The sequence below is a fragment of the Tasmannia lanceolata genome, unplaced genomic scaffold (genome assembly GCF_043159265.1).
Source record: "Tasmannia lanceolata isolate RefF3 unplaced genomic scaffold, GAP_Taslan_0.1 ptg000015l, whole genome shotgun sequence".
Lineage (NCBI taxonomy): Eukaryota > Viridiplantae > Streptophyta > Magnoliopsida > Canellales > Winteraceae > Tasmannia > Tasmannia lanceolata.
In genome coordinates, this window is record NW_027518692.1 from 17578101 (window position 1) to 17604722 (window position 26622).

The window sequence follows — 26622 nt, forward strand, 5'->3', positions numbered from 1 at the left end:
TCCAAGTGATGAGAAGTGGCTAAAAATCACGAAACAAAAAACTCTACTCAAAATAGGGATTTGCTAGGAACCATCGCAAAAGGCCGTTCGAGGCTGGGCTGTTGCAAGAGAGAGCAGCCACACCAGCTCAGACTTTGTCTTATTCATTTAATTCATCTAACGTGGCTGGCTGTTCTCACATGCAACAGCCCAACCGCGTAATGGCTTCTGTGATGGTCCCTAGCAAATCCCCTCAAAATTGGATTGACTTTTACCTGATTTTTAGCCATTTCTCATGCGGAGACACCAATTTATCATGAAAAAAAAAAAATCCTAGCTGCAAGACATAGCCTTGCTTAAAATATTATATCAACTTTAAGTTTTTAATTAGGCCTTAAACTCATGATCACACCCTCTCTTTCTCCTCTACCTGTTCATTGAAAATGAAACTATAGCTCCGTGTTGTCAGCTGCGGTGGCTCCATGTGTCTGCTCTGCTCCTAGGCTCAACAAGAACAGATATGAAGCTCTCTTCTCCTCTCCAATATCGTGATGGAGCGGAAGAAGGAAGATAGCAAAATCCAAAACCCAAAATACACTCGGCCAACTTAGTATACGGTTTTGCAAGACCATAATACAAGAAGAGAAGAAGAAAACTTGAGTCAAAATGCATGAGATTTGTTTAGAACAAAACAAAAGCTCTTAAGATCCAGTTTAGTTTACATCAACTGTAACGGAGCTCAATTTGCAAAAGAATTTGATCTTTTACAGATACTGAAACTCCTAAGCACTGGATCTGTCATGCGTCATCAGATTTGTTCAGATTTTAAGACTCTTTTCTTTTCTTACAAGTCTGCTATGCCGTGTCATTCTATTCGAATTATCCCGCGATCTTTCTCCATGTGCTGATCATGTAGTTTAATTTCTATGAGATCCTCTCGTCCATTGAATAAGGCAAGACCTTTCATAAAGGACTAATCATCACAAAGTTACTCTACATATGACATTTGAATGCCTTGATCTCCTAACTGTAGAAACACAAGGATCAACAAGGTTATAAAAAAAACAGAGCATCGATCATTGCTCTGCCTATGCGAATTCTTTCCACTATCTACTTTTGTTCTGTACTTTGTTGCACTGTCTCCCTCCTACTTCACTAGAGCTAGGCTGCATCGTTTCTTCCCTTCTTCATAGAGTTTCAAATGCCAGCTTGAGTGTCAGACAAGTATCGGAACTGTGTGTAAATCAAAGGCTCACACCTTGATCAGTGCTCTAATTCCTTCTAACTGGTTCCTCCTTCCTTCCTGAGATACTCAAACCACTCAGTTTTACAGTAACTCAGATGGAATGATCTACATTTCTAGTGAAGATACTCGTCTAGAATTAAGAGAAGCCAGTGCTCGATCCGTACACATCATGCATAGATCTGTTGATCTTGTCAAAACCTTGCCAACCGTTCATTAGGAGTCGATATCATGAGTTTTCGTGAGCCACTCATAACCCATTATGATTGTTGAAGTCCTAACACCAGTCTCGAAAGGGAAATACTCTTCTCGAAACTGTTTTGCCTGAACCGATTTTTATATGATGGCTTGATCTGTTGTTAATTCAACTGGCCTTCAATCCTGGAACATCAGCATCATCTGGTATTTGCTCACACGCTCGAGTTTCTGCATGAGTCCGATCCACACTCTGAATTAAGAGGTTCCGCCTGATTAAGAAGCCAAGAACGATCTGTTCGTGAATAGTTTTGTGAGATGGAGCTTGATTCCTATCCGCATTGAAGATCCTGAAGCATCTTAGCTATTGTCTTGTATACCAGTAGCTCGAATTTTCAGAGTTGGTCAGTTCAAGTGCAAATCAGAGACCTGAGGCTAAAACAGTACCAGTGCTGCAGAATTTGCAACCCGAGAGTTGTTCAATTGTGATCTTCTGCTCCAGATCAGCGCTACTCTCACATTCCAGCTACTGCCACCGCTATTTCTTGAACCATTCCCTATACCTGAGGCTCCTAAATGAGCGCCTGCAGTAAAGATTGAAGAAGAGTTTTCTAGCTCTCCTTATTCAGCACTATCTGATCAGATTCACACCTTGGCAGCACGCCAGGGAGAATTCATAGCTAGGGAAGAGCAAAGGCAGCACAAAGACGACCTCATAATGGCGAGACTAGAACAACTTAGCATGCATTGATGATCGCAGTCACCTCCTCTACCACCGGGATTTGGGGATGTTAAGACGAGGAAGAAATTAGGACCCCTATGAGACGTAGTAGGCGGAATCAGCATACCCTTGATCCTCCATTTGTTCGCAATGACAACTGGTGGGAAAATGGCCTAAAGATAGAGATCCTGGAGTTAGATGGTGGGCGAGAACCCGAAGATTTATTGGATCGGGAGGCTACAGTGGAGGAAACCTTGGACCTCAAGGATGTAACAGCTGATAAGTTTGTTATCTTGTTGGCAAGACGAGAAGTTCCGACGGTGCCAACTTGGAGAGCCATCCATTTCCACATGGGAGATGATGAAACGGGAACAACGGCGGGAATTCTTGTCGTAGAACTTTGGCCATGCACTAAACCAGCACTTGCAAGCTTTGTGCAGGGCTCAAAGTCAGTGAGCGACTACACCATGGAATTTCAGCAACTAGTTGCTCAAAACACTCCGGAAGACGGAAGTGCAGTTGGTCGCCCGCTATGTGAGCGGGTTGAGGATATCCATACAGGACGCAATAGTTGCCCACTCATTAGAGAGTGTGTCACTGAGGCCTAGAGCAAGGCACGAACGATCGAGGAAGCACAACATCGAGGTTAAACATGTCCCTCAAATAAAGGCCCTGGTGGCGAATCAAGGGCAAGCCATCCTATTGATACTGGCCCACCTCGAGTTCCACTAACTCTAGCTGCCACTGTTGTGCCACAATGACCCGTCATAAGGTCATAGTAGGTTATGGGTCAAAAAGCTCCACCTCGACCCTAAAGCCAACGGGCCAACATTAGATGTTTTCGATGTGAGACTATGGAACACTACTCTTCTGAGAGTCCAAAGGCAAGGCAACAATTGTATACCCATGAGGATGAGGGAGATGAGTATGATGGGAAGCCGGCAAATCCCAAGGAGGCTATTGAAGACAAGGATGTTATAACTGTCGAAGATACCCAAGGAGAGTGTTTAGTGACACGGAGAATATGCCTCCCACCTAGGCCAGACGAAGATTAGCATAGGCATGATATTTTCCCTACTGAGTGCTCCATTAATGGGAGGGTCTGCACCCTCATCATTGACCCTGGCAGTTGTGAGAATGTTATCTCTCAAGAGGCAGCCCAGAAACTTTATTTGCAGTTAGAGCCATATCCTAGACCATACATGTGCCTATGGATGAACAAGGATAATGAGGTCTGGGCGAAATACCGGTGTTTTGTGACGTTTGTTATTGGTGAGAAGCACCAGGATCAGATCTGGTTTAACGTCATTCCAATGGACGCGTGTCATGTCGTTCTTGGGTGACCCTGGCAGTATGCCTGTAGCGGTCCTTGCTTTTAATAAAGCGGAGCGGGGCCAATTTCTCGTACTTGATCGCAGCGTCCTTTATGATGGACGAAACAATGTCTATTCTTTCGTTAAAGATCAGCGGACGATAACTCTTTTACCTCATAAAAAGAAGATCAATAAACCAGCCCCTATGAAACGAATTAGTTACCCTGCTAGAGCCGAATGTGAGGATTCCGTGGGGGAGGCTGAAGTCATATTTGCCACTACCGACGCAACAGACAATGTTGATAAGGGAATAGTCACATTATTTCCTTAGGAAAAGGACACTAAAAAGCTTCACAATGAGTCAAGAGTGTCTATAGAGGCACAGACCAATGTGTTGGAGCTATAAGCGAAAACTTGGTGGCATGAAATGTTATTGGCTAGAAGTCTTGGTACTGACATCATCAGGCCCAGAGTGAAGGGAATTACCAACGAAATCTATGTGTTTGACCCTGGCCACTGGTGAGCCCTTCCTATCAGTAAAGAAGAAAGCTTGAGGGACAAGCTTCTTCTTGAGAGGAGGGATTGGGGGGGATCGAGGGATGATGTGAACCTGGTCGTTGAAGAGGGAGAAGATCAAAGCAGGAGATGAAAAGAGAGGGCAGCACCTTGCCCACTCACTTTGATAGTGAAGATCATGTGGAAGCCTAGTTAGTTGTAGGTACTTGTGTGATACAGTGCACTGTGTTTGGTGTTGAGCATTATATGTGATTTAGTGTGGCGTAGAAACATAATTCGAGGGTGAATAAGGGACTAGGAGGATGATGTGGCAAGAGAGGAGGACAACTGGTCAGGAGTTTTGAAGATGGCATGTGGCATGGAGGGACCACAAGACAGCTGGCTATGATTCTTGGGCTGACATTTGGCATCGGGGGAACACATGGAAAGCCAGCAAGGAGTGCCACATGTCCTAGACAACTAAGTAAACCAGCTGGCCAAGGACACTTGACAACATTTCATAAGGGGTGCAACTCGGGTTGGGTTGGATCGGGTTCAGGCAAACCCAAACCCAACCCGAGATAGCATTCCCTCAACCCTAGATCCTAACCCAACCCAACACGAGCCTCAAGCAACCTGCCTCTAAATCTCTCAACCCTAACCCAACCCATCTAACCTGAAATCAGGTCTGTCTGAGTCGGGCCGGATTCGGGTTCACCTAGGGCCAAACAGAAAAATACAATAATCAAAAGAAAATCAAGATAAAATTAGAGAATGAAGGTCGGGTTCGGGTTCGAGTCGGATCAGGTTGCCAAGGCCTCAACCCTAACCCAAACCGGAATTAAATCGGGTTGGCTTTTCCCAACCCAACCGGAGGAAATACCAACCCAACCAGAGCCAAAATCGGGTTGAACCTGTCGGGTTCGGGTAGAGCCCGACCCAAGTTGTACCCCTACATTTCATCAGCTAAGGGCCCCCCTCTCTCCCTCTATAAATAGAGGTGAGAGGGTCTCATTGGGGACACTTTTTGGAGACGAGAATTTCAGTGAGTGAGTGGGGAAAAGTTTTCCAAGGGGGAGTTGGATTCGAGCAAGGAGAAGAGTAGAGACTTCGGTAGAGTAAGACTTTCTTCTCTTTCTTCCTTTTCAACTTGATTTCTAGTTGATGACTCTTTTTCTCAATGCAAGTTCTGCATTTTCATGTGTTTAATCTTTTCTTTTTTTGAATGGCAGTACTTCTTGTCAATCTGCCTCTTTTATTTTTGTCTTTGCAAGTTTCTGTTACGTTTTTTTTATCTTAAGCCATTTGTATGAGATTTGTTTCAAACAATACAAAAGCTCTTAAGATCCAGTTTACATCAGGAAGCCCAAGACAGATGGTCAAATACGAGAAGACAAAGACAAAACACCATAACATACATGAAACTAGAAAGAATAGTCAAGGAAGAAAATCAAACTCCAAATGGGTTCTGACCACTCCTGCACGAGCTAATAGATCAGCATCACTATTGGCCATTGGCCGACCTCCTGACTTGCTGAAAGATGAAAGGCGATCCGGTGCTCTCTCACCCGATCTCGGATTTCTTCAATTTCTTCAATAGCATTGGCAAATCTCTAAAGATGTGGACTCTTGTCCTCCGACCATCTAATCACGTTCTTGGAGTCACTTGCCACAATCAGACGATCTGCCTCATCTCCTTCTAGAAGTCCGATACCCTGTAAGATGGTCATCACCTCTGCCTCATTGGAATCCTTGATTCCAATTGGGCCAGAAAACGCTCACTTGTCTGTTAACATGACAAGAGGCATTTTATGTGAATGATGACTTGATGTCCGGTTTCTTAACCTTCGCCTACCCAGGGAAGCAACAGAACCCAGTATTATGGGATGATATGCAGTAAATATGTACTTGGAAGGCAAGCAAATGATGCTACAACACATCAATGGATGATCAAAGCACCATCAATTTAGTTGACAAAGAACTTTGCAAAAAGAAACTGCTAACAGTTGGGGACTTTTGACTTGTTCCCATGTGATAATATGATGTCTAGAGAAAACATCTGAAAGTGCATTGTATGGGATCATCTGCATTGCTTGTACAAGCCAACTAATGATGCTATACTGTTTGCAATTTCTCTAAAATTGCAAGTCTCCAAGAACAAACTGATCCCCACTTCTTGACACAAAATCTTCTAATCATTTAACAAGTGGCAAAGATCCATGTATTAAAGTGCCCGATTCATTTTGATGGAAAAAAAAATAGTCTCCCTTCGTAAAACTCATGTATATTTGGCTTCAATTCCTTTAGCGTTCAAAATAACAACAATTAAAGCATGGGATTCAGATTAGCAAAGCTACAACTAAAACAGCATTAAATAGAAGAAACAGAAATCCATAAGAATCGGAAAACAGTTTCAAGAAATGTAAGGCAGGAAAGTGGCAGAAGGGGGGAAAATGGCAAACATATGAATTATCAAATTTGGTATATTCATCTGACTTTATAACTTAGAGAAATCAAGAAATGCAAGGAAGGAATGTAGCAGAAGCGACAAAAAATGGCAAACATATGAATTATCAAATTTGGTATATTCATTTGTTCTCATCCAAGAAAATAGTGCAAGTTTGTGACTCACCCTTGTTGTCAAAAGTATGATGACAAGCCAACATATTTTATGAACCCTTTAATTATTATTCATATCACAGAGAGGGTAGACTTAAAAATTCTGGCATTCATCCCACCAACAAAAATAAGTGAGCCAATACCTTCTTGAACATTTATGGCCTCAACAACAGGAATTTTAACAATAAAACTGCGAAATAGTCCAGCAGATTACCATATAACCACGCATGATGAAATTTGATGTTCCCTTCTACAGTAAGAGTCGAATTCTGCAATTCATTGGGGAGAAAACATCAAAAGCTTTATCCAGTTATTTAACTGCGATTTAAAAAAAAAAACTATGTAATAGAAATATGGAAGAACACATTAACTAGTCAACTCAACTCAACTAAGCCTTTGTCCCAAACTAGTTGGGGTCGGCTAATGAATCCTCTAGAAAAAAAATCAGTGTAGCATACATAATACTCACTCTAAGCTCCATAGTAATGAATGAGGTCTTCGTCCGCATCCAGTGAAAAGTTGAGATCATCTAACGAACCAGCACCGTCAAATCCAAAATCAAACAGATTGTTGAACCCAAAATCTAATGAGAGGCTGTCAATTGGAGACCCATAGTGATTGTCAACAAGTTTATCTTGCTCAGTGTGGAATGAATCCTTTACCAAGTGGTGCACATCTCCAGAAATCTCATTTGAATGTCCATCTACAGTCAGTGGATGAGGGAAGACATGGTTGTCATTGTGAAGTCCCGTGTCCTCAGGTCTAATCTGGTCCATGGCAATTGGAAGTTGCTGTTGATCATGGGTAACATCATATTCACTAGATGGGCTATAGAAATCAAAAGTAGGTCCAGACCGCAAATTAGTATTTTCTACCCCCGAGTATAATATGGGCTGGCCACCGACATACATGTGTGAAGCAACATTGGTGGAAGGAAAGACTGAGAAGTTATTGAAGCTCGACTCAGGTAACCGGTACTGAGTCCCTAAATCTTCTTCTCGAGGTCTAGGAGCTGAATTCAGAATATTTTCCTGGTCGTTCGAATGCATATTCTGTCCAATGAGCTGTGAGTCTGTGTGGTTCATATCGGGAAGACTATTTCTCGATTCCACATATAGTTGTTCGCCATGAGACACAACTGGCTGCTGATTAACAAGCGTTGAACTTCCACGCGATCTTTTCCTCCTAGGCTGTTCTACATGGTCCTTATCTCGGGCATGTTGCTTAGTATTTTCACACGGTTGACTAGCCTTTACTCTCGAATCCATTTGTTCTTCACAAGGCTCTACATCCACCTGCATATTTCTCCTATCCTCTTTAGATGAAACGGAACCACGACCATCTTCAACACCATCAACATCATAATCACTACTACTAGAGGTTATAACTCCCCTTCTTTCCCTGTGACCACTAGACTGCATCTCAGTAACACCCGACCCCACATTTTCGCTGCTTAGCTGACGGACAATTGATTCCTCTTTATTCAAAACTCCCAACCAAATTGAGCTCTCCTTGGCAGACATTTTATCCTGCAAACACTTGGACTTGTGAACTTGCATTCTGATCTTTCCAATATCAGGTGACATGTGCTTGATGACCGCGGTTAGCACTCCAACTTTCCACACTTTCTTCAAATCATGGGGCTTCTTATAAGGTGGAATCTGGCCCTTCGTAAATCCCAATTTTATCCACCAATCTTCTTTCCCTGAGGGCCACCAAGGCGGTGGGACCCCCTTCTCCAATGGGTATTTTCGTTGTGGTGGGTCACAATGTTGCATCAATGATGATAGAAGAGAACCCAAAGTAGCATCTTGTAGGTCATGAAGACCATGAAAGTTCCCATTACCCTTATTTTGCGCATCCCCAACCGATAAATTGTCCTCTTCGTACTGAGCAATAGCTGTGGGTCCGTTCTTATCGAATTTCACCTTCTCTTTCCACCAAGCTCGTATATTATCTGAAGCCCCACTTACGGGCTTACCCTTCTCTGGTATGATCCCATAGACAAAACCTTGAACATTGCACACGTCCATCAGTTTCAACATGTATTTGAGAATTCCATCTTGGGCTCTCGACATTTTTTTCCTACGAGCTTGATCCAAGCCCGATTTGTTTTTTGGTTTCTCAGCAGCTTGTTGGGCATCAAGTTTTTGCCTCTCTTTGATTCTCTTAAGCTTGATCCTATCCTTCCACATCCGTCTTTGCAATTCTCCCGGTTCAATTTCCTCATCACTAACATCATTCTCTACTAGATTTTCACACCTAAAATCATCGGCTTCAAAATCCGAACCATCCCCCAATTCATTTGCAATCATTGCAAGGTGATCCATCTCATCAGAGAAAATAAAAAACTACAATCCAAAAATATTTAATCCAATTCCCCTTTGAAATTTAATAACTACGCAATTTCTTTGTTTTTACTGTAATGAAAACCCTTCTGCCTAACCATTTCAAAGAGTTCCAATCCTAAAAGCCATCAAAACAAAGAAAAGATAAACCCATTAATCTCCACAGACTATAAATTTAATAACTACGCAATTTCTTTGTTTTTTACTGTAATGAAAACCCATCCGCCCATCAAAACATAGAAAAGAAAACCCATTAATCTCCACAAACTAGTTATGTCTACCCTATGCTGGCCATATCGATTAATATCCAGCTAAACAATAAAAAAAACCCTAATTGAAATTCCATGGCCAAAATCAATATCAAACGAGAACAATCCAGGAAAATGAAAAGAACCCAAATAAAATATAGAAATTTAAAAAATAACCCAAGTCATGAAAACCTAAAGAAAGAACAGAAATAACCCAAATGAAATTTAGAGGGAAAAGGATTCAAACCCATACCAAATTTTAGCTCCAATGTCTTCTAATTCCAATAAAATACGTTACACAGATCGACCTAAAAGCGTTTTAATTTCCTCCTTTTGGGATTTGAGAGGGGAAAAGGAGAGACTCTGAAAAGATAAGGCTTTGGAAGGAAAGATGGATTTTTGGGATTCTTCCTGATGATAACAAGAGATTTTACAATCCCCGCTTTTGGTTTTTCCCGCATTCATTGTTTTACCAAAAAAGGCGAAAAATGAAATCTGGGGAAAATCCCTAGAAAATTAAGTTGACCAAAATTGTAAATCAAATTACCAAAAATAGCCTCAGGTCGTGTATTTGAAAATGAGTGCAGATTCAATGGATTCAAAAGCATTACAATGTTCAATGTTTTAGCCACCATTTTCACCGAGGCTCACAACTGTATAAATGGGGCCCATGAAATTCTGATCCGGACCGCTCATTTTGGTGGGCCCCGTCATGGCCCATAAATCTCGCCTGTTAGACAATCTTAGCCATCCATAGTAAGGCCTATCCAAATTGGGCTCTTGTGATGACTAATCCGATCATCATGCCTTATGTGTCACTTTTTATAGTTTTGTTAGGCCAAGCAAACTCAGCATCTATGACTTTCGTTTTTTTATTTTGAAAATTGACTATTGCACACAAGAGAATAGCCACCTTAGATGAATTAAATGAATATGACTAAATCAGCTGAAAAGTGAGCCTGTGTGGCTGTTCTCTCATGCAACAGTCAGCCGTGAAATGGCTTTCCATGAAATTGCCTAACAAATCCCTTGTTTTTGAACCTTTGAGAATTCATTCGAAGTCCTTAATGCTTAGGGAGATGATTTTTTGCCCCCCCCCCCCCCCCCCCAAATGATAATGCACCCCCTTTTAACGTGAATTGTGCGTGAGAAAAGTACGGAATGCGGGTAATAATTACTAGAAATTATGGATTTCGGGTACCTTTTAAATTATCATCAAACACGGGTGATTCTTCAAAAAATGGTGGAAAAAAGACTCCAATACCCTTCTGACATGATCAGAGTCCTCGTAAGTTGCCCCTGCCCTTCCTGACAAATTCACAATCCAACATCAATCATTATCTTTAAAGCAATATTTTATATTTTCTCACTTCCTTTTTGGCTGAGAACGGCTACATTATTAAATATTTTATTATTTACACATCTCTTTTGGTTGAGAATGGCGAAGTTATTGAATATTTTATTATTTCTCACATCTCTTTTGGCTTAGAACGGCTCCGTAATTGAATATTTTATTATTTCTCACATCTCTTTTGGCTTAGAACGGCTGCGTTATTGAATATTTTATTATTTCCCACGTCTCTTTTGGCTGAGAACGCCGCCGGATTGAAGAAACACCCATCGTTCAATGATAGCAAAGTACGCCGCCGGATTCTAGAGTACTCCACCGGAATATCGAGTATGCCACCGAAATATCAAGTACGTAGCCGGATTTTCTGGGTTCATACATGTGTTCCAAACGTATCAAATACGCTGCCGGATTCTAGAGTACACCGCCAGAATATCGAGAACGCTGACGGAAATAGGATGTACGCTTGCGGAAATAGGGTGTATGCCGGCGGAAATCAGGGATACGCCGGCGGAATCTCACTGATCACCTCACCAAAATGATTAGCTGGTGAATATAGAGAGATGGCACTCTCATTAGAAGACGCCACTGTTCCATATTGATGTCCACGTGTCGTAGATCCGACCGTCTATGCATATTGGTAACGGCCAAGATTTAAACGAACCCAAGGGACTACGGATTCAAAAGAAAATTTCAAATCCAAACCAAAACGGCTGTGTATGGAGGCACCACCGTTCTAAAAGTTTTTAACACGTGTTATTTCCAACGGCCAAGATAGAAATGAACCCAAGGTTTTGTCGGTTCAAATACACCTTCAGACAAGCCAAAAGAAGCCTTGTGAAGCGTGCCAATTTAATGGGCATTAAATACGGGGGGATTTTCTGTATTGAAAAAGGAACCTGCGAGGAGAAACATGTTGATGTCAGAAAAGTATTGGGTTTTTTCCACCCTTTTTTGAAGAATCACCCATGTTTGATGATTAATTTAAAAGGTACGCGAAATCCATAATTTCTGGTAATTACTACGCTCATTGCGTACTTTTCTCATTGTGGGCAGACTTTAACACTTTTTTGCGAGGACCAAAAAATTATCGCCCTGATGTTTATTGGACTAAAAATTGCATTTAATTTTGAGTCCAATAATTAGTTTTGGACAAAGTCATTTCTCAAAATCCAAAACTACCAACAGTCTTGAAAGTCGACCTAAACTGGGACCCAATTTTCCACTTAAAATAGGAGTAAAATTTGTTTTATTTTACATAGAAAGCAACAGAGCATTAAGAATAAAGTGATTTATTCACCTTCTTCATGAAATTTTCCTAAAGGGTTCATTTTAGCCGACCCCAACTAGTTTGGGACAAAGGCTTTGTTGAGTTGACTTGAGAAAGGTGGTGTAATTTATTAGGGTGCCTGCCACTCATGTCAATTCGTTCAATATATACGAAAGTACAAAAAAAAAAACATAAGAGAAAATGGAGCAGTGAAAAATGCCATGGAATTGTTTGGGTGTTGTGTCAATACCAATTCCACATTGAAAGTGGTACATATTTTAAAGACGGTTCAAATACGCAACCCTGAGGCAAGATTGGCAGCTATAAGTTTGTGATCTCCACGTAGATTTTTTTCTCGTTAGTGGAGATTGCCGAGTCACATTGGTTCTGTACTTCTATCATTCTTCTTTCTTTTCTTTTTTTTTTTCTATTTTTTTTAAATCTTAGCTGTTTTGCTAATTCGACTTTGCTTAATTTTTATTTATTTTTCTGTGTTTTACATGGAAAAAGTAGTGGCCGAGTGTGCTGGACCACTATATTTGATTTGATGAAACGAGCTTCTTCTTTTCTTTTCTTTTTTCAGAGAGAAGAGTTCCTACTCTCCGGAGTAGACTCCGTGGGCTTAAAATACAGTGAGGGCCGTAATGTTTGGGTGATCCAAAGCATTCATCTGATGAACCCTCACACAGATAAGGTGTGCCCAAAAAATCAGCTCGGTAATCATCCCAACCATGTGATTTGTGGAGCAAAAAAATGGACCTCCACAAATCGAAGGGTTGGGATGATCCTACGGAGGGCTCATCAAATGAATGCTTTGGATCACCCAAACATTGCAGCCACTGTATTTTAAGCCCACGGAGTAGATAAGTTATGTGCTCCAGGGAGTAGGAATTCTTCTCTCTCTATTTTATTTTTTTCTCTTGTATTCTCTCCTTCCTACAGCTCAGTTTTAGTGGGAGATGGAACTACAAGGGAAAGGAAAGAAGCATGTAGTGGATGAAACTCTTAACGGGAATTTATATGATGTGTTGCCGTAAAAACCTGTATTTTTCAAAAAATAAGGTACGGCCCACTCATAGGATGATCCAAGTTTTGGCCCAAAAATCATTTCTATAGAAGTTTCCATATTGTGCACTCCCTCTGTAGATCAGAGGAATAGGATCATCCTATTGAAATGATTTTTGGGCGGCCCAACAAATGGACGGTTTGGATCATCCTATGAGAGAGAGAGAGAGAGAGAGAGAGAGAGAGATTTATCTATAATACTATCGACTCCTTTATTTTATTAATAAGATCAAAAAGGATGGGTTACATATATTTTATGTATGGTATATGTATGGTGTAGAAGCCAATGAACTAGTCACCTAGACTTAAAAATCTCTCCCTTCATACCAAGTGACAAAGCACTCAAGCTACCCTCACTCTCCACACTCACCCCAGGCATAGCCACTGCCCTGCTCCCCACAAATCCACCCTCCCCAACCCTTATCTTCCCAAACTTCACTCTCCCTCCTTCCCCCTCATAGATGTGCCCAAACAACACAGCTTCCTTTCCCACACAAGCACCCCTCTCAAGCTCCACCATTTCAGGGTTCAACATAGCCCCCATGCTGTCCACATATTGGTCCAGACCCACTTCTGAACCCATTAACCTCATCCAAAGCCCAAACAGTACAGACCCACATGTCATTTCCATGAAGAAATCCCCCACCACAGTCCTCAAAGCCTGCCATATAGTGTCCATGAACACCTCCTTACTCCAAATCTGCACTGTTTCACCTTCTTTCTTACTGCCCACCAAACCCCACTTGGCTAAAACACAAATCAATCCAGCTAAAATCCCTGAGAAGACCCAAAACAAAGGCAATGACAAATGCAGTGGCAACTCCTTTATCTCCTTCATGTAAAGAACCAAATTCAAAGGTCCAAAAACCACCATGCCCAGGATAAAATATGGGAAGAAAGTTTGTAGTATAGGCTGACAGAATGTAGCCCACATTGTTTGATACCACCTCCTTTCCAATGTCACTTTTCCAGTCGCTTTCTCCTTCAAGGCGGCTGCCATTGGACACCCAGAGAGGTCTATTTTCACATCAGATTGGTCTAAGAACACACGCCAGGCAGCTGGTAATGGCACCCCATTTCGCAAATACTGGCATATCTCGTAAACTAATGAACGGCCATGATCGATCGATGCACTCTGTGAAACTGACGTTGCACGGATAATATCCACCTCATGGGAATGAAGGAATGGATTGAACTCCAAGCGTTCCGATTCCTCTGCAGTGAGATTGCGGTCAATTGTGATCAGACCCACATCTACAAATGGGTATTTAGTGTCATCCCATGGCCTAGTGCAATCAAGTATTGCTTCGCGATCAGCTTCCTCATCTGGTACTGGTTGGAATTGGAACTGGAAAACATAGCACACCCCACCAGGAGAATTTACACGACGTTGGAAGTCATCCGCGAGGAAGAGCAATGGGCGTTTATCATTCTCATCTCTTGGGATTGCTCCAGTTTCTGGTGGAAGAATACTGATGGGCTGCACTTCACCAGCATTTTCACTGACAGAACTGTCGAATGGCCTTAGCTTGAATTTCACAACAATCTCCTGCCCATCTGTGCAGCGAAAGAGTCTGCACACATTTGAATAGTAATGCAGCTCAGTGTAGGACTCAGCCCGCCGGAGGGAACCCCACACAGCGTCCCGAACATGTGGAGCCCGCTGAACATATGCCTCCCTTGCAGGGAGCCCACAGACGAGCCATTGTGCGAAGTCTCCAATTGTTCGTGCATAAAATGCTTTGCCGGTCTTCAATGTAAGATCAAGAAGGGAAGACTCGACATTGTCGTCTGAAAGTATTCGTAGTGCAGCTCCGCGAGCATCAATTCTTGCATCATCATCAGCACTCAAGCTATTACTGTGCCGGATTATGATTGGATAACATTTTCCGGCACCAAACATTTTGTGATTGGGCAAACCCGGAAAGTCATCAAACATCTTTAGAACACCCCTCCCACTGACACCAATCCGATGGAAGTACCTCGATCTGACCTTCATCGTTGTGATGGCTAAGTTGGCAGAGAGATTTCCAACAATCTTCTTATATTTTGCATCCATCTCTTCTATCCTCTCGTCCAAAGCGTGCAAGGTGTTCTTGATCATGACTGGATTGTTGGACCCCACGTAGACACCACCACTTTGGAGAGTTGAATTCATGGGCGCAACAGAAAGGGCGCCAAGAATAACGTCCTTTTCAAGAACAGAACCAGGGAGAATGAGGCTCTGGCTCCCAACAACTGAGTTGTCCTGCACATTGACTTCACGGGAAATGTAACCCCGGGAGGAATAGAAGCCCGCAATGATCCGGCTGAAATCGCCCAGATGAACACCGTTTCCTATAGAAATTAGTTTTGGGTCTATGACCGGATTGATGGCTCTGATTGAACAATGCCGGCCAATTTTAGCACCTAGAAGACGTAAATACATGCAGAAAGCCTCTGTCCCGGACAGGAGATTGGCGAATCTGAGATGGCAAGCAGTGGTTATGCGGTGACGGAGCCATGTTTTGAGGTGGGTCTGTTGTGAATCTTGTTTTCTAGTAAGGAATTGGGTTGAGATGCTGGTGAGGAGGATGAGGATGAGGCCATGAGTTATATAAGCCATGGCGACAGAGAAGGAGAACGTCACCAGACAAGAGGGGATTGAGACAAAGATGGTGGCATATGCAATGATGGCGGCTGGAAACCAGTGGAAAGCTCCAGCAATGCATAGAAAGGAGAACATTTGAATGGAAGGAGAATTTTGAGATAACCAACTGTAGAGGAAGTACATGATAGCAGCAGAGAGGGCGCTGAGGAAACCAACCATGTAAATGCCCATGAAATGATAAAAGGGTGTGAGATTTTCCAGTGGTCTTCCTGTGATTTCTGTCACCATTTCACCCTGCGATCATTGTAGAAAGAAAAACAGTGATCGATCGGTTCCCAAAGTGTTAAAAATGCTACAAAAATTAGTAACAGTAAAGAGTGAAATTGGGAACTTTAAAAGGACGCAAAGACGCATTACCTTTTTTACTTTGTTAGCCTTCTGGGTTCCAAACACCGGTTTTCCTCGCGTAGTCTTTTGTAAAGGCAAAACTTCAGATTCTTCACCCAAAACACTTCCTTTCTCGATCACGGCATAAGGACCGACCAAAGAATTCCGACCAATCTTCACGGGAAGGAAACTTACGACTCCGCCCTTCACCTCGTGGCTTTGAACTAATGCTCCTTCTGCAATCACAGCTCCATCCCCAATCAAAACCAGAGATGGGTCTGTAATATCAACTGTGTCAAGCAAAGCCGATGAGCCAACCCGAGCACCAAGCATCTCAAACCAGTAATTTAGGAACACTGTTCCTCTCAGATGGACTGCCAGAACTTTCCCGGCAACTTCTTGGACCTTGTAAAGAGCCCACCATTTCACAAAATCCATTGACCAGATGGAGATATCGGGCATGAGGGCATAATTTGGTTGCAGGAATGAGTTACCGAAAATGGAGATACAAATGCAGGTGAGGAACATGTAAAGGATCCAAGCAAGAGGAGCCAAAACCAGAGGAATCAGAAAATTCAACAACAAAGGAATTTTGCCTGTCAGTGTATAGTTATTAAAGACTAAACTCGAAAAAGCCAAGGTTGAGAGATAGGCAGGAAGAATCAGCATGGAAGAAACATAAACAAGAGCAAAAAGTTGGAGAAACCCGATACCCAGTTGTCGAAATCTTGAAATTTCGGTCAATGAGCTGATAAATTGGGTGTCAGATTCCGGAAGATAGGATGAGTTTGTCATGGGTTGAGGATCAGAAGTCATAATTAGATTTTCTGAGAAGCTTGCCAAGTCCAAAATGCAGGTTGCCGTGAAAATATCTACCGCTCCAACCGGAACTCCAAGGAAATCTGAGAGTTTCTGAGATGCTCTAACGACGCCAATTGAATCAATCCCGTATGAAACCAGGCTCTCGGTGGCAGAGATTTTCTCAACTGAAATACCTGTTTGCTCAGCAACTAGTCCTTTCAAGAAATTTGTAATTTCTTCCTTGCCCTTCTTAGCTTTCTGAGGAAAAACAGGATTTTCTCCTAGCAGAGATCGAGGTGTTTTTCCTTCCTTACATGTACCTGTTGTGAAAGATCGAAATAGAGACTTCTTTGCCAAACCAGAGTCCGTCACTAAACTGAGAGTCCCATCTTTAAATTGTTTCAGGCATTCAAACCTCTTTATCTTCCCAGATGTTGTTTTGCAAATGGTCCTGGGCTTAATTAGATTGACAGAAGCTACGGAGACACCATGTTCTTCTGCAACACGGGTTTGAATTTGTTCGATAATCTCCTTATTGACAAGTTTACCTTCTCTAACCTCTGCAACTACAACCAGGCCAACCTGATCGCTACCTTCCGGGATGGAAATCCCTTTCTCCGATAAAATTTCCTCTGGAACACCAATTACAGCGCAGCAACCCGGTCGTAAAAACTCTGATGAGTTTTCGACAGTCTTTTCTACGTCTGCCGAATATATATTCCTACCAGCAACAATAATAAGGTCCTTTATTCTTCCAGTAATAAACACCTTCCCATCGAGAATCCTCCCCAGATCTCCCGTTCTTGTGAATCGCTTGTCGGGTTGACTCGGAAGCACATTATAGAATGTTTTCTGGCTCAGTTCTTGCTTTCCCCAGTACCCAACTCCAGCACTTGGACTGCTGATCCAAATCTCTCCCTCCTTTCCATGTTCTTCGTGCTCTTTACCAGTTTCTGGATCTACAATTCTGATATCAACATCTGAATTTTTTGATTCTGCATACCCACAACAGACCCTGCCTTGCCAATCTATTAAAATTGGCTTCCCTTCTCCAAAAGCACAGCTTACAAACACACAGTTCTCAGCCAAACCATAACCTGGAGCCATCACCTCCTGAGAAAGGCTAAAAGAAAGAGACAGCTCGAGGAACCTTTTCAAGGTTTTCTGCCTCACAGGTTCAGCGGCAACCATAAGAAAAACCATGGATGAAAGATCAAACCTCTGAGCCTTACCCTTATCAGACTCCAATCTTCTAATCACGAGCTCAAAGGCAAAGTTGGGTCCTGCACTATGGGTAGCCTGGTATTTGGTCATGGTCTGAAGCCATAAGAGTGGATTCTTAATGAATGACATCGGGGAGAAGAGAACTGCAGTGCCACCACTGACTAAAGCTGTAAAGAGACCTCCGATTAGCCCCATATCATGATATTGAGGAAGCCAACTAACTAATACAGTCTTTGAGGTACTCCGGTATCTTTTCCGCATCAACTTCACATTATGAATGAGGCCACCGTGAGTGATCATCACCCCTTTGGCGTCGCCTGTCGATCCAGAGGTGAATTGGAGAAAACAAAGATCATCTGGCTGCGGCTCAGATTCAATGTCTTCCAAGGAGTCATTTGACGTTGATTTGACGCGACCATTTCTAGAGTTATTGGTCCATGAGTCCGTGTGTAGCCATGGAAGGTCGGGCCATGAAGCTGAAGATTTTCCATTTTTCTTCGTCAATATCAACATATTCTTCACAAAGCCTGCTCGAACGGCTGCATGATAAGACACGGTAGATAGAATTGCCACAGCATTGCATGACTTGGAGATGTTTTCGATCTTGAGAAGTGCTTGGCCACCTCTTTGTAAGGGATCAGGGGGCAAAACTGGAACTGGTAGAACTCTGGCTCTTAGACACCCAAAGAAAGCATCGATGAAGTCCAGACCTGGAACGTGGATCAGAAGAACTCTGTCTCCGGGTTTGATAACTGGTTTGTGGCTTGTTAAAAGCATATGAGCAATCTTAGATGCATTGGCATGAAGTTCTTTATAGGTCCTCCGGCTCACAACTTCCCCTTCATCGTTGATCCATGTATAAAGGGTTTTGTCCTCTGTGACTCTGTGAGTTCCCCAGAACTTCAAATAGCCATCTAGGGAAGAGAGATCTGGAAATTTTATTCCAGGAAATTCATCTAATTCCCTGGGATTACAGTCTCCGTTATTGGAGAATAGTGGTAACAATCTCTGCAGAAACATATGCTTCAATAGGTAAGGAGCTTCATCAATAGGATACGAAGCTATGGTGCAAAAGAAATAATGTTCTCAACAATTTGATTGACTTAGAGCAGGTGAATTCCAAATTACCTTAACATATGGAAACGTTGGCAATGCACTATCATTTGCGAAGTATTTGCAGACAAGGCCAACAGAATAAGAGGAATTTCTCTCCGTGAGCTCAAATGCCATGAGCCCTCCTACATAGTATGTGTTCTGAGAGCCCTGAAGTTCAGACTCTAACTTCTCATAGAACCCACACTTCATATCTGTAGTGGAAATTTAATAATAAGTAATTCGGAACTAATATGGATTACAAAAAACAAATGTACACAGAAATAACAGCATGCACGCATATAAAATACACAGGCATACCTTCACTGCTAACATGGGGGAAATAGTTAAATCGTCGTTGCAAAACAACTTTCTCAACTTCTCCTCCCATATTATTTACCACATCAACCGCAAGCTTTGTCACTGTTGCCCCCCTGATGTCTTCAGAATTACCATAGGACCAGAACAGGAAAATATCCGTATCTGCGTAGAATCTCTGCATTGCCACTGGATACCCAATAGTAGCAGGATCCTCCATGAATTCACCAAAATAATAAAATCCCATAGGCATATGCTCGAGTCCTTTGATCTTCAAAACAGTGGTATAGTAATCTACAGTTTGCACCTTACAGAACAACTCTTCTTCAAGTTCATTCATAGCCAATACTCCCGTTTCTCTGGCTGCCAGAAAAAGCAGTAATGTCTTTTAGAACATTTCTAACAAAGAAAAGTAAGTTGTAAAACCTTGAAAGTTTGAACTCACCCATTGAAGTTAGCGAAGATCTGTAAGTTCTTCCATTCTTGAACGGAAGAGCACCCGATATGATGATCTTATCAAACTCTAGGACTTCTTTTTCTCCATTAGCGATCTTGACATCTACTGTAATAGTACCTGAATTCCGTTGGATTGCCAAAACTTCAGTGTTGCAGAGGACTTCCACTGGCAGAGACTGGCTAAGCCTCTGCCAAAACCCCATGTATCCCCCCAAAAAACGCCGAACTTTTCCGGCCATGGATGTCTTGATGAATTCATGGATGTAAGCATATGGCATGTCTTGGACAAACCCATACCCAGAAGCAGTGTATCCATATGCAACTGATTTGGGAACAGACTTAAACCCATGAAGCTTAAGAAAATCAGGAGTTGTGTCTGGTGCAATTTCGCTCATAGCATGGATTCCAATTCGACCAGAGTTCTTTGCTTCATCCTACAAAGCAATAATAATTTAAGCCTACTAAGTACGTCTCAAGATGGGAAAAAAAACTCATGAGGAACCTTATGAGGATATATATTAACTGAAACTGACCTGGAGTTTTAAGGTTAGAGAGATGACAGATACATAGTCATTTGCCACTTGCATGTCCTGATATTTCCCGGTGGAACTCTCGATTAGTGCAAACTTGTGAGAGTCCATTTCTTCAAGTTCAGATCCTGTTTCCTTTGCCAAGTGAAAGAGAACAGGGGCACTATTTGCAGCGAGAACTTGTCCTCCCAGGTCATAAACCTTACCTGTTAAAAAATGATAGAAAATAATCAGTAAATGTACAGAAGAATCCAAGACAGAATATATAAGATAATTCCATTTCTACCTTCAATTTCAGCTGATTCACACATTCCTCCCACAGTTTGATACTTTTCCAGCACAGTTACATTATTGTAGCCGAGCTTAGACAGTGCGTAGGCAGCAGATAAACCACTAGGCCCACCACCTACTATTCCAATTCTTGTACTCACAGGCAAGCATGGATGCAACTTGGAGAACTGATCTTCTAGAGATATTTTGGCATCCATCTTTCTGCAACTAAAGCCTCAGTGGCAGAATCTGTTCGAATCAAACACTAGAGTGAGCAACACCAATTTTTTGTTATCTATTTTCAGACTCTAGTCTCACTAATCCAAGACTACTTATTCCAGTAAACCAAACCAGGAAAAGGAAATGGATGTCATAGAATACATACAAGCATTCGAATCAGGAGAGACTAACTCGAATCATCTCAGCTTATGGAATCAATCGCGAATAAAACTTCTTTATGCCCTCTCGTTAAGTGGGTTAAAATCACAGACGTTGACAAATCCAAATCACTCAAAATGACGGATACATCAAAAACCAAAAGCCATGTAGGACAAAACTGTTTCGTTTAAACCAAAGCTCCAACTCCAAACAGGTGACTCGGCTTGAGAAAAGTTCAGGTAGAACTGGTTGTGTCACAAGGGATGTTGAGAAATGAGAAATGAGGCCAAAAATATACAAATTAATTCAAACACGAAGCAATGCCAAACACAAAAAGCCTATGATTAATCATTCAGGCTTAAATCCAGCTAAAAACACAAACTTCCCTTATGTTCTTTCTCATTTGGGATTCAAAAGTCGGCTTTTAACAAATCCAAATTTCACTGACACAAACAACATAGACATAAAAAAAAAAGGAACAACATAAACATAAAAAAAAAAGGATGGACCAGAAAGATGAAATAGTTTAGTTCAAACCAAAGCTCAAACATCCTGGCCAAGAACTATTCGAAAGATGATTTTTTTTTTAATGTCAAATGGGAAGAATAGCAAAAATGTTTTTTGCGCCCTTTCTACGGAAAGATAGAAAAACAGTCAATTCAAACAAATAAACGTTTCAGTAAATAGACCAAATACTTCTCCTACGATCATATATACCAGATTAAACAACTCCAAAAGACAAAAGCCTCACATTCAAACCAAAGCAACAACTTCAATTTTCTGAGCATCCTTTCGAAGTTCAAATCCGACAAACTCAAATCAAGTCAGGACCCATATCACTAAATGTACATACATATACCCATATCAGTAAAAGTAAAATTATTTATTCCCTGACCACACACACATAAATAACTATATATATATATATATATATATATATATATATATATACCAAAATGAAGAACAACTGAATAATACCTGCCCTACTACTAGTTACCCGCTCTTTTCTTCTTTTTTCCAATCTGATGCAATGCCAAATGGCAGAGAAATGGTATTTCCTCACAGCCGATTCTCTATGATCTCTCTCTGATGATCTCACGGTGGAATTTAAACAGGGTAGATGCTCTATCAGTCCAAGAAAAAAAGGACAAAACCCACTATTCATCTTGTTAAGTTCTAGGCGAACCAAATCCAAGATTTCAGATATTCTAATTTTTTTTCGTATACAAAACAATTGAAATGTCCGTCTATCATAGAGATTATAAACAAACCAAATGTTTCTGACGAATATAATAATCGAAAAGCGATTAAAGAAAGGATTATGACAAACCCTAGCTGGAATTCGTAAGCGAGATATACTCTTTATTCTATAGATCTTTTTATACCAAAAGCGAGATATACTCTTTATCTCATCGATTCCTCCTTTATCCAAAAAGGCGTCGAAGCCTAAGCGAATCGGATCGAGGGCGGCCTTTGTGTGAGATTGAAATGGCTGGAATTTGGAACTAAAAGGAGCGATTTTCTCGATGAGATTGAGAGAGGACTCTCTTAAAAGGAATTCTCCTTTGGAATCCGGGATTTTTTCAGGTTTCATGTTGTTGCGTCTTTTAATAGACTGAGATCTGTGAATGTAAGGAAAAAAACAGAATGATTTCTAGGGTTTCTGAGAGATTTTTTTCAGGTTTTGTGTTTCTGAGTCTTTCAACAAACTTAGATCAGTAAATTGATGGAAAAACCGATCGATTTCTTAGGTTTTTTGCGAGATTTCGTTGTAAAAATGAAAGCTTTGGCCTTGGAGAAGTAGCAAAAGATAGAAATTAATTGAAAATTCGAAGTTTCCAGAGGTTTCAGCGAGATTTTTTCAGGTTTCATGTTTCTGCGTCTTTCAACAAGCTGAGATCGGTGAATGAATGGAAAAAATCGATCGATTTCTAGGGTTTTGTGAGATTTTGCTGTAAAAATGGAAACTTTGGCCGTGGAGGAGTGGCGAAAGATCGAATTAGTTGAAAATTCGAAGTTTCGATATGGAGAATCAGTCGTTTTTGGTTCGGATTTTGAGAAATTTAAGAAATTTTGATTCAACCATGGCGAGATTGAGGTGAAAAAATGGGGAAACGAATCGAATTGTCTAGGGTTTTGCTATGGAGCTTTTTCTGTGGAATTGCATGGATGAAACATCTGATTATTTAATTTTAATCACAGAGAAGTGGTAAAAAGGAAATTATATAGTGGATGGAGTAATGTGGGCCCACATGACTAGGTGATCTAGACCAATCATTTCTTTATTCCTCAATAATAGGCCTGATGAGATGATACTAACCCTTCCAATTATTGAGGTTTAAAATAGAAGAAACCTTCACAGATTGAAGGGTTAGGATCATCTTAATTCACTGTATGATAGGGGATGATGCTGAACCCTTTCATTTGTGCAGTTTTTTTCCTTAAATATGTAGGGTTATTGCCCTTATAGTCACGTATTTTTCAAAAGGTACTGTATGGACCACATCATAGGATGATCCAAACCGTCTATTGATGGAACACAGTATAAATAGGTTGTGCCCAAAAACTCATTTTCATAGGATGATCCTAGCCCTCCGATCTATAGAAGTTTCCATAATATGCAGTTTCTCAATAGATCGGATGGTTGGGATCATCCTATAGAGATGACCTTTTGGGCACAACCTATATACATTGTGGCACATCACATGAACAGTTTGGATCATCCTATAGCGTGGTTCGTACAGTACATTTTGAAAAATAAGGTAATGTAAGGGCTTATACCATATAACCAAAATAATTTTTTCTTATTATAGTGCTTATATATAATGTTAGTGAGTTTTTATATGGTGGCTGACCGTCAAAATCACAAGGGCAGGAGGACGGCAAAACCTTGCCCCTCAATTTTTCATCTAGAAAGTCAAAAAAGGTGGTTTGACATGGACAAGATTTTGCCACCGCCCTTGTGATTTTGACGGTCGACCACCCGATAAATTCTCAATGTTAGAAATGTTGCATGCACCAATCACGTCAGCACTTTGCTGACGAGTTCTTCTTTGAATTGAACCAATAAAAAACAATAACTTATATCACGGATTGCTAAACTGAACGTTGCCCTCGCAAGGGCAAGGGCAAGGGCAAGGGTGAGGGCGTCCCATTGAACCCATGTCATCCAACCGATGCTATAACTGTACTGAAAAAAATGAAAAATGCGGTTGCGTGACATGGATTTAATGGGGCACCCTTGTGTCTGGGTTTTTGCAAAAGTGCCCTTTAGTTTAGCACTCCTCATTAAGTAAGAGTTGTATTGTTATTGCATGAATTCTTAATGTTCTTTCCTTAATTTGTTAATTTAGATCTATTAATATGTTTTTGTGAGACGAGCAGTGCAATATAAAAAGTACTTTATAATATTCTTCAAAAAATATTTATAATATAGTAAGAAACCCAATATGCATTGAGATTACATATTAGATTACACAGGACAAGATAGCATACAGAGAAAAGGGTCTGAAGTAAAATAATTGTTTTTTATCGCAGTAGTTTTCTATAAATGTTAGGAAAAGAAAAACATTTTCAAAAATGTCCTGCTTTTCCGGTGTTTGATTACAAATGAAAAAGGTAATTTGAACCATGGTTTTAAATTTCGACTGACATCCGAAATTTCGGATTTCGGTAGAGACCGAAACCGAAATTTCCTGAAATTCCATTTTTCGCCATTTACCAAATTTCAGATTTCGGTCCGAAATTTCAATTAAATGCCATTATTTATTTATTTTTTAAAAGTGTTACTAAATTTCGGCCAAAATTCCAGAATTTCGAACCAAATTACAAAATTTCAGATTTCGCCGAAATTTCGGTTTTCGGTAGTGTCTGAAACGGTTACCGAAACCGAAATTTTAAGTTGAAGTTTTATTCACAGCGACACTTCAATTTATAATGGTATCCCTCTAAACAAGTCATAATCATATCATTTACCTCTAAATCGTAAAAATGAATGAAAAATATATAAGTTTTTTCCCACAAGTAATGTTTTTTCAAAGTGCAAGAACACTCACACAATGGAGAAAGCCAGCAATAACTACTTATGGTCACACGCTTGAATTCGAGGATTTGGGGTTTCTATGTACCAAAACTATGGTAAACTCTAGTTTGTCTGATGAAAAGGTCGTCAATTGGACTACAACTTATTGGGGGTTGGTGGGCCCACTGTACTTTTATAAAAACTCTAGTTTGCAGCCATGTGAGATCATTTAAAAACTCTAATTCTTCCCTCTTCATTTTCCAGAGGAAAAATTGTCACTGTGGGGACATCAAAATACGAGAATCGCCAACAGGTTACACACTTTTGAAATATCTAAAGAGGGTTGATAACCCCCTTTTAAGAGTTTGATGATCCCATTTAGAGGGTTGATAACCCCCTTTTAGAAACTTGATAACCCCATTTCGTCCCTCTTTAATAATTTTTCAAAAGTGTGTCCACCGTCGGCAATTCTAGTATTTTGATGTCCCCCATTGGCAATTTTTTCCTTTTCCAGAATTTGATAATGGGACTGCTCACTTTGTTCTACGCTTATCTGATTGGTTGCTTCTGATAGCTTTCTTAGGAATTGTAATAGCTTTTTGACAGAGGTTAAAAAATCCGTGCAACAATGGGATTTTGTTTTTGGGGTAGGTAAGCTGGATACAATGTGATTTTTATCAACAGTCAAAACATAAACATGGTCGTGCAGATATCCGTCCCCTGCAATTAACATTGTTTAGCTTCGTAAGATAATTAGGCTCCTATTCTTTTGATTTTGAGAATCGATTTGTGAGTCCAAAACTGATTATTAAAGTCCTGTTTGTTTTGGGTGTTGTGAACCGATCGTGTGTCCGAAACTGATTATTGGACTCAAAACTATGTTTAATTTTGAGTCCAATAATCAATTTTAGGCTCACGATAGGCTTTCGACACCTAATTTTGAGTCCAATAATCAGTTTTGGGCTTACCATCAGTTATCAAAATCCCAAACAAATGGGACCTTGACAAAAAAATTATAGGAGAATGCAGACAAAGGACACTAGGGCCAGATGCCCAGATGGCCATAACATGATTTCAACCATTCCTGATCTGGTAGGTGCCACCAGTTGACCATCCAAACCAATAAATAGTAGGCCCCACATGAATTGGATGATCCAAACGAATAAGTTTTTGGACTTCACCCTTTCGTTTTATAACCGTCCATCTAAAGGACACAAAACCAGATGGACTGGATCATTTGGATGGTGGCAGCAAATAAGCAAAGTTGCAAATAAGGACAGGGCTGTCAATATCAAAACGAGAGCGTGAACATAGCTGTTCCCCGATATAAAACAGCAACATACTGAGTCCTGACTCCCAAGGAAGATACAATAAGAAAAATCACACCCCATATTTATTTATTTATTAATATCGAAAGTAAACCAAGATTAAAATCTGAGGCACTGTTTTAAAATCTTCGAAACGGATACCACATCCTACTCATACTCATGATCTATTGCATTACTCAAATGTATTACGCATATGGATTAAAGTATGATTACAGAAGGCAACATGGACAGAATGGCGTGAATTCCTGAAAGCATATGTGACGATAAAAATAAGATTTGAACTAGATATAAACTACCATCAAGGCGAGAACAATTCACCAGAAAAACATGAGCCGTAGGATAAAAGGAAATAAGTATCAAAATGTGTTAGGCCCAAAATTGCC

The 26622-nt window shown here is 40.8% G+C and overlaps 2 protein-coding genes across 6 annotated transcripts; both read right to left on the reverse strand.

Moving 5' to 3' along the window:
- Positions 1-1670: 1670 nt before the first annotated feature.
- EIL3 (ETHYLENE-INSENSITIVE3-like 3) lies at positions 1671-9657 on the reverse strand. Of its 4 annotated transcripts, none has more exons than XR_013255720.1 (4): positions 9415-9657; positions 7035-9031; positions 6780-6834; positions 1671-1689 (listed from the first exon to the last, which is right to left on the reverse strand). XR_013255720.1 is itself a non-coding variant. In XM_077398047.1 (3 exons), exon 2 carries the CDS (start codon positions 8893-8895, stop codon positions 7036-7038), a length of 1860 nt encoding a protein of 619 aa, XP_077254162.1. In that variant the 5' UTR covers positions 8896-9031; positions 9415-9656; the 3' UTR covers positions 6517-6834; position 7035. The 4 variants fall into 4 exon arrangements, 1 of the variants encoding a protein (XP_077254162.1); XR_013255719.1 differs by lacking the exon at positions 1671-1689 and adding an exon at positions 5339-5732; XR_013255718.1 differs by lacking the exon at positions 1671-1689 and adding an exon at positions 5339-5797 and having other exon boundaries at positions 9415-9656.
- Positions 9658-13031: 3374 nt separating this feature from the next.
- LOC143893052 (uncharacterized) lies at positions 13032-23073 on the reverse strand. 2 transcript variants are annotated; one of them, XM_077398005.1, is made up of 8 exons: positions 21869-23073; positions 20529-20761; positions 20246-20448; positions 19702-20146; positions 19260-19619; positions 18975-19153; positions 15852-18854; positions 13032-15728 (listed from the first exon to the last, which is right to left on the reverse strand). In XM_077398005.1, exons 2-8 carry the CDS (start codon positions 20728-20730, stop codon positions 13140-13142), a joined length of 6981 nt encoding a protein of 2326 aa, XP_077254120.1. In that variant the 5' UTR covers positions 20731-20761; positions 21869-23073; the 3' UTR covers positions 13032-13139. The 2 variants fall into 2 exon arrangements, with proteins under 2 accessions (XP_077254120.1, XP_077254119.1); XM_077398004.1 differs by lacking the exon at positions 21869-23073 and having other exon boundaries at positions 20529-21762.
- Between the last annotated feature and the right edge of the window lie 3549 nt (positions 23074-26622).